The 17,753-nt window shown below is 43.6% G+C and overlaps 1 protein-coding gene across 5 annotated transcripts in view; it reads left to right on the top strand.

Moving 5' to 3' along the window:
* The window catches only part of tenm1 (teneurin transmembrane protein 1), a 704,577-nt gene that overhangs the window by 602,935 nt on the left and 83,889 nt on the right, over positions 1–17,753 (top strand). For all 5 annotated transcript variants that reach the window (XM_080187425.1, XM_080187422.1, XM_080187424.1 and 2 more), the window contains one exon: positions 3,546–3,700. In XM_080187425.1, coding sequence (XP_080043551.1) covers positions 3,546–3,700 — 155 coding nt within the window. The remainder of the gene's footprint in view (positions 1–3,545; positions 3,701–17,753) is intronic.

Here is a 17,753-nt window from a genome sequence, read left to right as displayed (position 1 = left end):
GGAGATTTTCACAGCAACTTAATTGCAGTAAGCCTATTTATGACACTAATAAATAAAATTTAAACTATTTTTTCTGCTTGACATTTTTAGATAAATGGATAGTGTCTTCCTAATCTCAATATTTTTACAGGTGCAAAAGGTCAAGTGGTGAAGTTTCTATCTCTTTTAAAGTATACTCATAGTCAAATTCCCAGTATTATGTCTTAAAGCGGGTCTAGTCGATGACTGCATAATAATAATGCTCAATAAACACGAGAATTCTTTTCTTTCCAGAAACTCAGAACATCATAGTTCATGACAGTAGATTACCCAGAGTATTGGATTTTTCTTCCCAAAGTGTTTGATTAACCCCGTGTCTGCAATCATGAGTGGTACCTACTGCACTGTTATCTGGCAAACTCATTTTACTGGGGAGATTTGATGGGAGAGGTGATTTCTGTCAAGATGAAATTCAGCTGCCTTTATGAAACAATACTCCCATTTCTCAATATTGCCACTCGACCTTAGTAATGCTTTTGTTTTCAATCTGCTGTTCAGCTATTAACAATCAAGCTTTGCCACTCAAAAAAAATCAAAAGAACAAAACTACAGCAAAAGTGTTCATTGGAGCTTGCCTACGTGCTAATAGCAAAATAATTCATTTTGTACTGTTAGGCTGCCAAAGACTCCATGTTAAATGTTCCTGATGCTCTAATGGCTAGAATAATGGTACAGGTCAACAGTAATTTTAAGATAAAAGCAAAATACTGCAGAAACTGGATTCTGAAACAAATACAGAAAATGCTGAAAAATCTCAGCAGGTTTGACAGCATCAGTGGAACATTTCAAGTCTGGATGACCTGCTCTGAGAAGGTCCTTTCATCTGCTCCTTCCATGACAACATGCGCTGAACTGTGCAGTTTGATGGTTCCACTTTTGGTGGTTTCAGAGTGAAGAATGGAGTGAAACAGGGATTTCCTCGTCTCCTCCTCTGCTTGGCATCTGACATCTGACTTTCCTGCAGATTTGGAGGGAGTCGACTTTCGCACCGGATCAGATGGCAAGCTCTACAACCTGTCCAGACTGAATGCGAAGACAGAAAGGCATTGCATCCTGAGGGAGCTCCCCTATACTGATGGTGCTATGTTAAAAGCCCATATGGAAGCACAGCAGCAAAGACTAATGGACTGTCTCTCCCATGCCTGTAACTTGATCTCCCTGACGATAAGCATCAAAACAATCATGGTCAGGGGATAAGGTGTGAATCTCCACCCCCTGATCACACTAAACAACAGCGTGCTGGAAGAGGTTAGCAAATTCTGCTACCTTGTATCCACAGTTATGGACATTCCCTTGATGCAGAACTTGATACAAACATAGGGAAAATAGCTGCCATCTTTGGCTGACTTGCAAAATATGCTTGGGGTAAAAGCAATCTGACCCTTGGGACCAAACTGATGATGAACATATGTAATTGCTTTTCCTATTGGTGGAAAAAAGTCTTACATTTATCTGTCTTTTCATAACCTCAGAACATCCTAAAGTTTTTTACAACCAATGAAACACTACTAAGATGAAGTCACTGTTATAATGTAGAAACGTTGACACCCAGTTTGCGCATAGCAAAGTCCCAGAATCTATCTGATTCAATAATTAGATAGATTAACACAAAAGCAAAACAATGTAGATACTAGAAATCGGAAGTGAAAAAATAAAATGCTGGAAATACTCAATAGGTCTGTGAAGAGCATCTCTCTCCATTGATGCTGCCAGATCATCTATTTATTGTTATTGTTGCTGTGGGATTAAATATTGATAAGGATACCAGAAGGAATGTTCTGCTCTTCTTCAAAATGGAGTAATCAGACCTTTATCATCCACTTTAGGGACAAGCTAGGGTCTCAGTTAAACGTCCCATATAAAAGATGGCACCTCCCTCAGCGCAGTACTCACCCTCTACTATTCTTATGTCTCAACTCAGATCATGAGCTCAGTCATTGAAATTGGACTTGAAATCACAATGCTCTGATTCACAGAGGAGACCATTGAGTAGACAAATTGAATTAAATAAGAAGCTAATTAAACACTGGGTCCAAATGTTTAAGATTAGTGCTGGCAATTACTTTGGATCTATTTTTTGTTATTCATTTGTGGGACATGGGTGTCGCTGGCTGACCAGCGTGTATTGCCCATCCCTAGTTGCCCTTGTTCAGAGAGCAATTAAGCGCCAACCACACTGCTGTGGCTCTGGAGCCACATGTTGACCAGACTAGGTAAAGATGGCAGAGCTCCTTCCCTAAAGGACATTGGTGAATGAGATGGGTTTCTCCGAAAATTGACAATGGTTTCGTGGTCATCAGTAGATTCTTAATTCAGTTTTTTTTATTGTATTCAAACTCCACTATATGCCGTGGTAGGATTTGAACCCAGGTCCTCAGAACATTAACTGCGTTTCTGGATTAATATGTCTAGCAATAATACAACTAGGCCATCGCTTCCCCCATTGGGTATGAGAACAGTGCTGTTTAGAAAGAAAGCAAGCTATGGAATACATTCTTATTTTCATCAAGATACACCTTTAAAATTTTAGCTTCCTGAATAAATTAACCATAAAATTCTAAAAGAGATCAAAACTATCGAACATTATGTCAAATTCACGACACATAATTGATGTCATTAACAAAACACTTAAAAGCATATTCTTCAAAAATTAAAAATAAAACAGAATATTATTATGAATGAGTTGTCAGCAGCATGGAAAGTGTGGTTCAGTAACCTCTGTTTGTATTTGCCTGCAATTAGAAATAATTCATGTTTATCTAAAGCACACTTCTAGCATTGTACAGTGTAGATAATTATATCTAATTATGGTTTGGAAATTGCCACTGTTCCTCGTGCAATGTTGATACAGATAGCAAGTTGGATAGCATAGTTGATTAAGCTGGAGGAGTTTAACCAATTCTTAATGTAACAGCTACTTAGATTTACTCTAACTCTAGATTGAGTAAATTATTGACATAGAAGTTTGTAATGGGACAGTTTAGAAGGTGCTTTACTCAGTAACCTCTGGCTGTCCAGGGAATAATTGGCAGTATAGAGAAAGCCTTCATTTCTTGTCATCTTTGGTTCAGAGACATCAATCCAACCTCTGTCCAAATATTCCAAGCTCAAGTCTCCAAATGCTTGAGCATATTATCTATGCTGACACTTGGGTGCAATGCTGAGGGAGTGCTGCACATTTGAAGATGCATTATTGGCCCCACCTTACCTCTTAACTCAATGCAAAAGAGAACTGGAGTTCCCCTTAGTGTCGTGGCATTGTTTGTTTTTCAACTGACACAATGAAAAACCGATAAGCTGCAGTATCTTTTTGTGACATCTCAATGTGTGCAAATGTACTGTAGGAAATGTGGCAGCCCAACAATAATGACAATGTGGAAGTACTTCATTAGCTTTGAAGAGCTTTGGGATATGCTGAGATCTTGAAAGGCATCACATAAATGAGGCTTTTCTTTTTACATATTGCCAAGGTCTTTTATTTTGTTTGCATTGCTGTTTCCAAATAGGGATTGCTGTCGATAAGTATGGATTCATCTTCTTTGTGGACGGGACAACTATTCGAAAGGTTGATCAGGATGGTGTAATCACAACGATAATAGGTTCCAATGGCCTAACATCAACGCAACCTCTGAGCTGTGACTCAGTCATGGACATTTCTCAGGTAAACATTTAAAGGTGCAGATTAGCTTCCGAAACATAATATAAAGTAGAAGCAAGACAATAGAGCTAGGATTATCACTGTGCAAACACTGGGTGCTGCAATTGAGAGGCCCAAGGCCAGCCTCAAATTGGGCCTCAGGCCCCATTAAGGTTTCTTGAATGTTCCGTCACTGCATTTACTTAGGAAAATATACAGCTGCTTGCCTCATTAGAGGCAAATAGATGACTCCTAATATGAGATCTGAAACAAAAGCAGAAAATTCTGGAGAAGCATAGCAAGTCTGGCAACATCTGGGGTGAGAGTTAATATTTCAGGTCGATGACCCTTTGTCAGAGTTAGAACAAGAGTTGTTAGAGATGTAACAGGGTTTAAAGCAAGTACAAAGACAGAGAAAGATGTAAAACAGAAGGGAATGTCTGTGCGGGAGACAGGAGAGATTAACTGACAAAACAGATGATGTGCAAAGCAAAAGGGAGGTGCTAAAGTAATAAGTAAAGTAACAAAACATCATAGAATCATACAGTGCAAAAGAGGCCATTCAGCCCATCAAGTCTGTATTGATACATGAAAACACCTGACCTCCCACCTCATCCCATTTACCACACTTGACCCATAGACTTGAACGTTATGATGTGCCAACTGCTCGTCCAGGTATTTTTTAACAGGATGTGAAGCAACCCGCTTCCACCACCCTCCCAGGCAGCGCCTTCTAGACCATTCACACCATTCTCTGGCTGAATGGTTTTTCCTTACATCTCTCCTAAACCTCCTGCCCTTCACCATGAACCTATGTCCCTTTCTGATTAATCTTTCAACAAAGGGGAACAACTGCTCCTTATTCACTCTGTCCATGCCCATCATAATCTTGTGCACCTCGATCAGGTCGCCCCTCAGTCTTCTCTATTCCAACTAAAATAACTCAAGCCTATCTAACCTCGCTTCATAACTTACATGTTCCATCCAAGGCAGCATCCTGGTGAATCTCCTCTGCGCCCCCTTCAGTGAAAGCACATTCTTTCCATAATGTGGTGACCAGAACTGCACACAGTACTCTAGCTGTGGACACACAAAGTTGCTTACAATTCCAAAATGACTTCTCTACTTTTGTAATCTATCCCTCCATTGATAAAGGCAAGTGTCCCATATGCCTTTTTCACCACCTTCTGCTTTCAGAGATCTCGATAGTATCTACTGGTGGATTGGCGCAGGCAACAAAAATGAATAGAAAGGGACAGATAACATAATCATAATCAATGTGTAATTGAAACGTGAAACCAGGGGCATTGATACTGCTCCTGGTTTCACGGAAAGGTTTTAAATAAATATTCCTCCAAATCTCAGCACCCACTGAAGAATCCAATTGTGCATCATTGCCAATTTCCAAAAGACCTTAAGACCTCCCTCATTTAACTATTTAAGGTACTTAACACGTGTTGTAAGTAACCATCAGGGACTCCTGAAAAATAACCCCATTCAATTTCCAGGCTTATTTTCTAGCTTACCCTTTTTATGTATCCGTGAAAGGAATTTCTGTTCTGAAAACATATGTCAGAATATTACAGCCTTCTGGGGGTGAAATGAGAGGTTGCACGGGGGATGGGGTTGGGGGGGGCGGTGTTGCGGTAGGCTAAAAATGTAATGCCGTGTTAATGTCACTGTTCCCAGCGCCTACTTTCCCTGCCTGCCTCCTCTGTGATTTCACCAGCGATGCAGGAGGCTTCAGGCAGCTCACCCCATAGGTCAATAGAGGCTCTCAAATCCTTCTCACACCACCTCCAGGTGGGAGAGACCCACGCTTGGTCACCAGGCCACCAGATCACACCTGACGAGCTTTGCTGCCAGGCGAATGGCTATTTGATGAGCGTCATGATGTGGGTATGCCGACGTTGGACTGGCGTAAACACAGTAAAAAGTCTGACAACACCAGGTTTTAGTCCAACCTATTTATTTGATAATATACTCACTAGCTTTCGGGGTTACCCCCTTCGTCAGGTGAATGACGAAGGGGGTAACCCCGAAAGCTAGTGAGTATATTATCAAATAAATAGGTTGGACTAAAACCTGGTGTTGTCAGACTTTTTACTGTATTTGATGAGCACCCTACGCCTATCAGAGGCCCCTCGATATTCTTCTCGTTTTCTCCTCTTTGCCCTTTTCAACCGTGTTCACTTGATTGATTGGCAACTCTCTGAGGCATGACTTCCACTTGAACAGGGGGGCAGAAGACTCACCTCGAGACAATTAACAGACCATCAGCCATTAATAGGCTGTGGGAAAGCAGCCCAAACAAAGGCAGACCCTAAATTTTACACAAACGTGCAGAACCACCACCCCAGCATAAAATAGTTTTTCTGGTTTGCCTAACTATTAAATCTTTATGAAATTCCAATCCATAGGATGGGGAATAATTGGGTATCCATAAAGTGAAACAACATCAAAAATGGAAGAATGTTCCAGAAAGGCAATGGCATTTATGCCATATTTTTTTTTCCCCTTGTGAACTTATTCTTTTAAGTCACTGTGGATAGTTGGAAGAACTATCATCTCCAACTCTTCAGGTGAGCTACTTGTTTGCCTTTCTGAATAAAACACGGGCAATAAAGCCGCACATAATGAGTTACCCGAAAATTAATGAAATCATCACAAACATGACTGCATCTTGATCCTTATTCTCCACCAAGATTTCAACCTGGAACTCTAAGGTGTGAGGTGAGAGTCTTACTGCTGTGTACAGACAGAAATGTTAATGAGAACACGGTCAGGTGCAGCGTGAGAGTCCACACAGGATAATGTGCAGTGGCATGAATAAATCATACCAGACAAGAGCAAGTCTCCTCGGGGTATAGTCAAAAGAAAATGTTGCAGTCTGTGATATTCAGGTTTTCAATACAATTTACAGTACTGTGTTTATTTTAGTTACGGTTTTGCTTGCACACTTTCCATTTATTTTCACTGAAGTGGTACAAGAGTGTTACGAAGACTGTAAGGTTTTATCTCTGATCAAGGCATTCTTGTGGCATTTGGCAGAAAGCACGTCTGCTTCCTCTGTGTTGAGGTGAGCAGATTAACATGTTTTATCTTCCTGTAAAGAATTTCTTTAATATGCAAATCTGGTTACAACAAGGGAATAGGTAGTTGGGGGAAGCATTTTTAATATTGGTTGATGGTATGAAACAAGCAATGTCAAATTAGCTGCCACAAGCACAATGGACCAAATGGTTGTCTTCTGTACTGTATCATTCTCTGATACAAAACGCCCAAGTGTTGCTTCCCTGAACACAATGGAAGGAAAAAAACTGTGGGATGCATAATAGGTGCCAATTCAATATTGCCTACATTTTTCACCGTCACCCATGGGAAGTTTCTCTTTCTTTCTAAGCATTTCTCTTTTCTTTTTTGTCAGTGCTTTGTATTATTCCACATTTAAACTGTAACAAAACTGTGTGTGTACACTGATTAAACAGGTTTGAAATGTTGCTGCTGCTATCATTGGAAAGAAATCTTCAACCTGATCTCATCTTGCCAACCCTTTTTGTTTCTTTTTGGTTTGCATTGATTTTCTCTGCTCATTTCCTCCCCTCCTTGTTGTGGTATGATTCCACAGGGCACCAGAATCTCACCAGTATTACACCAAGAATAGCTAAGCTCAATGCAGTGATCATGCAAAACACAGAAGCATTGTTTAGAATAATAAAGAACAGAATTTAACCTATCTGTAAGCCTGAGGCAGCAAGGTCAGAGTCTAAGTTGATTCATTTGTGACAAGTAGACTTACATCAACATTGCAATAAAGTTACTGTGAAAATCCCCTAGTCGCCACACTCTGCCATCTGTTCGGGTAACACTGAGGGAAAATTTAGAATGGCCAATGCGCCAAACCAGCAGGTTTTTCAGACTGCGGGAGGAAACCGGAGTACCCGAAGGAAATCCACACAGACATGGAGAGAATGTGCAGAGTCCGCACAGACACTGACCCCAGCCGGGAATCGAAACCGGGTCCCTGGTGCTGTGAGGCAGCAGTGCGAACCACTGTGCCATGGGCTCCAATCAGTGAATTTGCAGAATTATTGCATTCTGGAATGGATGGCATGAGCAGATTCAATCATAACTTTCAGAAGGAAACTGGATAAAAACTTTAAGAGGTCAAGGTGTTGCAAGGTAAAGGGGATAAAGCTGGGGACTGGATGATGATAAGCCTCCTCTATGGAAACTTTGGACCTATGGACCACGTTGCTTTCCCTGTACTGTATGGTTCCATCACTGCCTCATTAATATCAGCCAACCCACAATAGTCTGAGTTTGAACTGGCCTGCAGTGCTCTTCTAAATTAATTTCACCATTCTCTTGATTAAATGTAACTTTTCCTGTGCCAAGATTGTGCTGAAATCTATCATCTTTGAGTGATGTAAACATTATTACTGGCTTTTAAAGCCCAGCCAGGAAAGCCAGAAGCACTAAGTGAGTTCACTTATGTTAAAGTGCATTGAATTACAAACATTTTTTGGCAGACTACCAAACCCAATGAATGGAAAACCTGACTGGTCACCAGAGAAAACAGTGAATAGCTGTAAGAGGGGCAGGTGTCATGTTGGATATGAAAAGGCATTGATTTTTCAAACACTTGCATTGATTTGCAGTAATTCCACTGTTTCGGGTCCAAGGAAGCTTTCTGATGAGGATAACTGCCTTCAAAATGTTCGAATTGGCAAGGTGTATGAAGCATGATGCCAAGTTCAATTCTTTATCTGTATTCAGTCGGTTGATCGCAGTCAGAGCAGGGGCCGGACACTACACCTATATTCTCAGAACCCGCTGGATGAAGCAAATGATAAATCAGCCAGGGTGCCCGCTCCTAATCATCATCAATTCACTTCTACGAGTAAGAATGCATGTGCTGGATAAGATTTCACAATGATGGCCCCCTTCATATGTCCGAAATTCATTAGAATCCCTTCAGGGCAGAAGGAGGCCATTTTGCCCATTGAGGCAGCACTGTCAACAATCCCACCCAGGCTCTATCTGCGTAACCCCACATATTTACCCTGCTAGTCCCCCTGACACTAAGGGTAAATTTAGCATGGCTAATCAACCTAACCTGCTCATCTTTGGAGTGTAGGAGGAAACGGAGCACCCAGAGGAAATTCATGCACACATGCGTAGAATGTGCAAACTCCACATAGACAGTGACCTAAGATCAGAATTGAATCCAGGTCCCTGGCGCTGTGAGGCAGCAGTGCTAACCACTGTGCCACCATGCTGCCCTTAACCCTAGAGTTAATGTTTAAGATCAGGTGTGGATCAATTCCTGATAGCCATGGAACCATTAATCAGCCATAGGCTCAGAAGAGAGGGGAAAAACTGGAGCAGATCACTCAAAGTCCAATGACTCTATTTCATTATATTCACTTGAATTTAAAAGTAAAATACCTAAATCTCATTGGGGGTAATTTTGACTTTGGGTAATAGTTTACAACAAGCGCTAACAAATTGGCTTCCCATTAATTATCTCTTCCAACCCTCGTTTCCAAAAATTGAGAATGCCCAATCACCACTCAAACTTTGCTTTTTCAGTCAAAAATGTATATGCCAAACCAAAAACAGGATAAAAAATGGGCTGAAGACAAGAAAGCTATGGGTACTTCTTCAGAGAGGAATGTAAGTTTGATAGGGCTACGAGGTGTAGAGGACTCAAGGTATCTGTTCTGGAATCCCTAAAACCCTTAGGAGTTTAGATCAATAATTTAGACTTGAAAACTGAATGTAAAGTTGCCAATCTCACAGAAAGGTTGAGTCATAGAACCTGAAATATTTAGAATAAGATACTGTGTGAATAGATAAAGGAGTGTCATAGAGTCATAGAGATTTACAGCAAGAAAACAGGCCCTTCGTCCCAATTTGTCCATGCTGCCTTTTTTTAAAACCCCGAAGCTAATCCCAATTGCCCACATTTGGCCCATATCTCTTTATACCCCTTGTACCCACGTAATTATCTAAATGCTTTTTAAAAGACAAAATTGTACCTGACTCTACTATTACCTCTGACAGCTTGTTCCAGACACTTACCACCCTCTGTGTGAAAAATTTCTATAACAGGGTGACTAGAATCGCACATAATATTTCAAGTGTGGCCTTACCAATGTCTTGTACAATTTCAACAAGACATTCTAACTCCTGTATTTAATGTTCTGACCGACGAAACCAAGCATGCCAAATGCCTTCTTCTCCATTCTGTCCATCTGTGACTCCGCTTTCAAGGAGCTATGAACATGTACCCCTAGATCTATTTGTTCTGTAACTCTCCCCAATGCCCTAACATTAACTGAGTAAGTCCTGTCCTGGTTCAATCTACCAAAATGCATCACCTCGTATTTGTCTAAATTAAACTCCATCTGTCATTCATCAGCCCACTGGCCCAATTGATCAAGATCCCGTTTCAATTGGAGATAACTTTCTTCACTGTCCACTATGCCACTAATCTTAGTGTCATCTGCAAATTTACTAACCATGCCTCCTATATTCTCATCCAAATCATTAATATAAATGACAAATAACATTGGACCCAGCAGTGATCCCTGAGGCACACCGCTGGTCACAGGCCTCCAGTTTGAAAAACAATTCTCTACAACCGCCCTCTGGCTTCTGTCAAGAAGCCGATTTTGTATCCATTTGGATACCGCGCCCTCAACAGTAAATACTGTTGAGAAACTACTGTTGAGTGGTTAAAGAGTGGGAGGAATGTCAGTGAAATCATCACTTAACGTGTTAAGTTACTGCGGAACAGCAATTAGCAAAGTGAATCAACTGCTCAACAGGAGTGTTAAATCCCCAGAACTTACTTTTCCTGATAATGCTATTGTGTGTCGTTACTACATGTGAGCAGTTTTGACCAACCGGAGGCGGCACGGTGGCACAGTGATTAGCACTGCTGCCTCACAGCGCCAGGGACCCGGGTTTGATTCCTGGCTTGGGTCACTATTTGTGTGGAGTCTGCATGTTCCCCACGTGTCTGCGTAGGTTTCCTCTGGTGCTCCGGTTTCCCCCCACGATCCAAAGTCATGCTGATTAGGTGCATTGGCTGTGCTAAATTGCCTCTCAGTGTACCCGAACTGGTGCCAGAGTGTGGCAACTAGGGGATTTTCACTGTCACTTAATTGCAGTGTGAATGTAAGCCTACTTGTGACTCATAAGTAAACACAGAAATCCTGAAAAAAGAATCGTGAAACTGATAGCCAGAATTAAAGATTAAGCATTAAGAAAGCACCTGAAAAATTGGGCTCTGTCATCTTGAATGAAGGGAATTAAGAAAATGGAACCATTATTTCATAGAATAGTAAAAACAAATCATAGCTGGGAGTCTCCAGCAGTTCACCCTGGTGGAATCTTCTATTCCTGCCGATGGCAGATTTCTCAGCAGCGTGGGGTGGAGTCATTGGGCAATCTTATGGAGAGCAGCATGGCCAGAAGACCCTGCCACTGGCAAATGGTGGTCCGCCTCCCACTGCAAGAAACACGCAGATGTCTGAGAATCCACCTTCCCTCTGCCCCCTCTCTCCCCCACCGCGTTACCATCATAGTGCAAATAGTTGTTGCAATGAATGTAACACAAGTCATCCCACAGGCAGAAACTGATTTCTAACATATTTGCGAGCATTCATTGTCAATCTTAGATTTTATTTAAAATTAGTTCATTCCACATCAGCTGCAGTGTCAAACAGAATATGCTACTGGCTGCAATGTGGTGGAATAACACATTCCCTCCCAGCAATGAACATTTCGAAGTATGACTCCTCTCATTGACAAATGTAGCCTATTCGAAGTGATGTACTTCGTACACAGTAATTTTGAATGAAGTTAGCTTTCATTAAGATAACACCAATTGCTTCAGGGCCTACAAGTCATTGAAGGAGCCAGAGGGAATAACAGGCTGGGTGTTTATCATTCTGAAATAATTTTACAATTATGGTAATAGTCCTTTAGTTGCTTCTGACTGGTGGCCAAGAGCTCTGGCAAGATCTGTTGCTTTCTTTTCATCTCCAAGTTCTAATCATTTGAATCAAGGCAAAAAAATGTGCTTTTTACAAAGGGGTCAGACTTCATAATGAAAGAATCCCGTGTCTTGTATGTGTAGATATTCTATCTCCATCTAATTTTTAATTACTTTTACAATTGCTTGCTTTTGTCATAACTAGATGCTATCACAGATGGCTATGAGGAAAAAAATGGCAGCGGGGTTCTAATTAAGTCATGAATTCTGTGAGCTTTGCTGAAGTTTCTAATATCAACATTTCTGTGGTGTTCATTCAGCAGCGACATTATTAATCAACTTTTTTTAACCTGGAGTTATTGAATAGGGGACAGGCGAAGGGATGTTGGCTCATTTTGTTCTTCTACTTGAGGAAGAATGAACCAACCTAGCAACAGAAATCAAAAGCAGGCCAGACTTTTCTGGCTAAAAGGGTTCAGTTTGATACTAAGCATTCAATTATCCACTGAACAACAGGTATGTTTGGGCAGCACAGTGGCACAGAGGTGAGCACTAGTGCCATGCAGCACCAGGGACCCAGGTTCAATTCCAGCCCTGGGTCTGTGTGGAGTTTGCGCGTTGTCCTCGGTTTCCTCCCACACTCCAAAGTTGTGTTGGTTCGGTTAATTGACCATGCTAAATTGCACCTTAATATCAGGGGAACTAGTAGGATAAATATATGGGGTTATGGAGGTAGGGCCTGGGTGGGATTGTCATCGGTGCAGACTCAATGGGCTAAATGGTCTCCTTCTGCACTGTAGGGTGTCTGTGATTCTATGGGCCTGATTTTACCATTTTCATTCTAAGTGCTGAATCTGGGTGCAATTCAGTTCTGACTTGGAAATCTGCCTCCAGGAGCTCCCATACACCTGGAAAAAAATCTGAGTCTGAATTGCACTGTGGGCGGGGCTTATCATGCCCGAACTGATCGGAGCTCTGAACCGCATATACACAGTTGAGAAAAAATTTGAAAAAGTGCGCCCATGTCAGCTCGCTCCTGGACAGCAGAAAGTGGAAAAAGCAGCCCCAGAGCAAAGGCAGGAGTGATGCCACCCCCCCCCCCCCAGACATCACTGTCCCCCTTATACTCCCACCCCTTGTTACCCAGATCTATCGCAAACCCCTGCCCCCTTCCCCCCAATTGATCGCCCACAGAGTGGCAGTGGACCCCCCCCACCGTCCCCCAGCAGAGATTCATCTGGCCTCCCCCTCCCCCTGCCATCAGTGAGCAATCGGGCCACCGCTCCTACCTCTACCGGAGATACATTTTTCCCGCCTCCCTCCTCTTCCCCTCCCCCCCCCCCCACCAAACCAGAGAATGATCTGGCCTCACTCCCTCCCCTCCCCACCAAAAAAATAACCTGGCCTCACTTCCCCCCCCCTCCCCAGGGAATGATCTAGCCTCAATGCCCCCCTCCCTCCCCCACAAACCCAGAGAACGATCTGGCCTCACTCCCCTCGGCCCCAGGGAATGATCCAGCCTCAATGCCTCCCCCCTCCCACAAGCCCCCCAAGAGAATGATCTGGCCTCGCTCCCCTCCTCCCCAAGAGAATGATCTGACCTCACTCACTCCACACTGCGCCCCCCCGCAAGAATGATCTGGCCACACTCCCCGCCCTGCATCTGCACGGACGCAGGCGTGGATTGCCAATTTGACCACGTTAAACGGGGGCAAAGCAATGGTAAAATGGGGCCTTATGTTTCAATGTTTGTTTGTGTCTGTACATATTAATGTCACTAGACAATCCCAAAATTACAAAGAAATGTTTTGACTTTGGATTACTTTGGTTTATCACATATTTCACATTAAGAGTGCAGCTATCCACTGGAGTTCTACGATGTTAGTTATTGTTAATGCCTCCCCGTGCATTCGTTTTCTCTTTGGACGTTAAGGATCAATCTACTTCATATTGTCCATGTGCTGAAAAGGTGGATTTATCAGCTCCTGAAGTTAAATCTACTGATTCCATTGTAATTTTTTAACCTTTATTTGTTGTATTCATTTTCCAGATAGCAACAAACCACTTTCTCTGATTCGAAAGTGCTGTGTTTGTGGTATGCAATTCTCCTTTTCTCAGAATACTTCAAGAACTTTCCCATTAGTCAGTCTTCATTTTTGATCTATCTCTGTGGCAATGTGATTCTTCTGCACCCATAAGAACATAAGAACATAAGAACATAAGAAATAGGAGCAGGAGTAGGCCATCTGGCCCTTCGAGCCTGCCCCGCCATTCAATAAGATCATGGCTGATCTGTCGTGGCTCAGTTCCACTTTCCCGCCCTCTCCCCATAACCCTTAATCCCCTCTCTTATCAAAAACCCATCAACCCGCTTCTTAAAAATATTTAGCGAGGCAGCCTCCACCACTTCAACGGGCAGAGAATTCCAGAGATTCACCACCCTTTGAGTGAAGAAGTTCCTCCTCAACTCCGTTCTGAACCGCCCCCCCTTTATCTTGAGGCTGTGCCCCCTAGTCCTACTGTCTTTTTTGAGCGGGAAGAGTCTTTCCACCTCTATCCTATCCATCCCATTCATCATCTTATACGTCTCAATGAGATCTCCCCTCATTCTTCTAAACTCTAACGAGTACAAGCCTAGTTTATTCAGCCTCTCCTCATAGCTCAACCCCCTCAACTCCGGTATCAGCCTAGTAAACCTCCTCTGCACTCCCTCCAGGGCCAAAATATCCTTGCGCAGGTGCGGCGCCCAAAACTGCACACAGTACTCCAGCTGCGGCCTCACCAATGCCCTATACAGCTGCAGCAAGACCTCCCTACTTTTATATTCAATCCCCCTCGCTATGAAGGCCAGCATCCCATTCGCCTTCCTGACCACCTGCTGCACCTGCAGGCTGGGTTTTTGCGACTCATGCACAAGGACCCCGAGGTCCCTCTGCACCGTCGCCTGCTGCAGTTTTTCGCCACGTAAGTAATAGTCCTTCCTACCATTCTTCCTACCAACGTGGACCACCTCACACTTGCCAACATTAAATTCCATTTGCCATTTCCTGGCCCATTCGCCCAGCCTATCTAGATCCTTCTGCAGACTCTCCACACCCTCTGCACAATTTGCCTTTCCCCCAATCTTGGTGTCATCATCATCATTCTAAAACAGCCAGTTTCTGCATCTGTACAATAATATTACCATGCATAACTCTTCAGCATTCCAGGATAGATTTTCTGCCCATTGACTGAGAATGGACAGTCAATTTAACACCATATTAGGAAATAGAGATGGTTTTAAGTAATTTATATTTGTTTTGCGGCTGTCAGGAATAAGGTACAGCTTTAAGTTTAGGCTGCATTTATATTTCTTCAGTTTTAATTTAATTTTTAAAAGTCGCCTATAAGTCTGTGGATTTGTTTAGCTGCCTGCATTATAATAAGATTTTTTGACCCTAGGGCGAAAAGAGGACATGAAAGAAACAGGGGCTGTTGCCTAGCAACAAGGAGCCCAAAGATCTAGCAAAAGCAGTCAGTTCAATTGAAAAAAGGTGACCCAGAAGTCAGCAACCTCTCATAGAAACTGCTGAAACAGGCCAAAAAGAAGCTGGACATGAAGACAGATTGCAGAGAGCAGGTCCCAAACTAAAGAACAGAAAAAGGTGCTAAAAACAGGAAGAGGGACAGATGCTAATTCAAATAAGAGTTTTAAGTCAAAGGAAAAGAGTAGGAATCTGGAAAAGATCCTGTTCAGTAAAGTTGAGAGTGAGGAGCAGAGAGGCTTCAAATTAAAGACAGGGCTGCAAGTTGCAGTCCTGGGACAATGTTGGTTTGCGAGAATTCAAAGACCCAAGGTAACCAGAAGGTTGGTGGTTCCAATTATGGGCCTATGAAGCAATGGTGTTCTGTTGGCATGGCTGAATATCTGAGAGGTTGTGTGGAAAGTGAAACTTGAATGCATGCGGCACTTCAGAGCAGAGGAATATTGAAAGGAAAGGCTGAAACTATGGAGTTGAATCCTTGGTAAAGACATCCAGGAGAAAACATCATTTGGGGGAAGATTCCGAAGCACGTCCTTTAAGAGTGGAGATGGGTGGCATCATGGCACAGTAGATAGCACTGCTACCTCACAGGGCCAGGGACTTGGGTTCAGTTCCAGCTTGGGTGGCTGCGTGGAATTTGCACGGTTTCCCCATGGCTTTCTTCCAGGTGCTCTGGTTTTCTCTCACAATCCAATTCTTCCACAAACAAGGTGCTCTGGTTTTCTCCCACAATCCAAAGATGTGTCGGTTAAGTGGATTTACGATGCTAAATGGACGAGGTTATGGGAATAAGGTGGAGGGAAGGGCTCAGGTGGGATGCTCTTACAGAGAGTTAGTGCAGTCCCAATGGGCCGATTGGCTTCTTTCTGCACTGTAGGGTTCTATGGTTCGATAGAAACCTTCGTGCGATGACAGAATCCCAGTGAGGCCAGTTAGCTCACAGTGTGACAAGTGCAAGGCAGGAATTGATGGTAAGTCTGTCGAAGGTGTTTCGGATGGCATCTGTTACTTGGTTTCAGAGATCAGAATTCTCCTATTTTGAGACTAAGTGCAGTGACAGGAGCCTCTAGCATCACCTTTCCTTTTGACCAGAATGGTGGGATCCCGCATGATATTCTGTGCTTAGAATACACAGGTGAGTTCCCCTCTGAACCCGGTGGCGGGCCGGCAGTAGCAGTGTTCACCTGCTGCCATATTTAAACACCAGTCCAGCATGCTTGTATCATTCTGTCCAGTCCACCTATCTTCACTAGACCCTTTAACATGTCTGAACCCAGGAGCGAAAGGCAAGCAGACTGAAGAAGAAAGAAGCAAGCACCAGCTTTCTTCGCCAAAGCCTTTGAGACCCTTATTCAGTGAGGCTGGGCCCACCAGCGGGTGCTGTACCCTAAGGACATCTCAAAGAAGCACACCAACCTCACCACTCCAGCCTGGAAGGCCAATGCCCAGGACGTGAGTCCGGCTGCCCACAAAGTGCCGTCCAGTGCATGATGTGGATGAATGATTTCACCCACTCCATAGGGTAAGTCCTCTCTCAGCTCCTTCCACTATCAGTCAGCATGGCGTCACGTACTTATGCAGCTACTCCCTTTGTGGATCCCACACATTCAGTCACAGGAGACACACATCAGTGCTTACCTCTCAACAAGATTTTCACAACACCACCATCCCATCTGTCTTGTTGCTTGAACTCCAACCTCTGTGCCTTCTGGGTAGGTCACACCACATACAGGGAGTACGCATTTGACCCAACCTCTGCCCCATCCCATCTCATCACTTCTCCTTCTGTCGTCTCCATACGGGCCAAACTCATGTACAACAAACGTGAGCGAGTCCAGACCGAGAGAGTAACTGAGATTGTCGCCCTCTCTGAGTTCGAGAAGGCAGCTCGCTGGCAGAGACAGGGAAGATCATATGGCAATGTCTCTCTCAACAGACTTGTACAGATCTCAGCCCCATCACTTCACCCAATCCTGAAAATCACTCTGCGTGTAATGTACTCCGAAATAGCTTCAGCTCATCCACTCAAACTCTACTATTGTGTGTTTCACGCACCAGCAGACCGCAGATAGCTAGACAGCCAGCTACTGTTTGAGCCCCTAATGCACACATGAGGATGAGGGCCTCAGGGAGAACCGTCACAGCGCTCACCGGCATACTCCACCAGAGCAGAGACACACACCCCAGTGAATGTGAGGTGTTCCCCAGAAAGTGTCCTTGAACTACACCCTGTGTCCCAGGAGGAACTACACCCTGTGGGGTGTCCCCACAGCAGTCGAAGGCAGAGACAGCCCACGTTTCCAGCACTCAGAGAGCTGCTGGAGACCAGCCACCCATGCAGTCACAGTGAGATGATGAGCCCCTGGCAGTGGCTGCCAGCTCACTGCAGGAGATGCAAAGGGAGGCAGCGAACATCAGACGGAGTTTTGAGAGTCACTCAGCAGGCTAAGCAAACATTGGAGGAGTCCCTCCATGTTCCATCTAAGACTATGGCTCTGATGTGCGAGCACCCTGAGCCCATTACGGGAATGTTGGCAACCACCTT

The sequence above is a fragment of the Carcharhinus amblyrhynchos genome, chromosome 4 (assembly GCF_965287045.1).
Source record: "Carcharhinus amblyrhynchos chromosome 4, sCarAmb.v2.hapA, whole genome shotgun sequence".
Lineage (NCBI taxonomy): Eukaryota > Metazoa > Chordata > Chondrichthyes > Carcharhiniformes > Carcharhinidae > Carcharhinus > Carcharhinus amblyrhynchos.
This window is presented reverse-complemented; position numbering and strand designations above follow the sequence as displayed.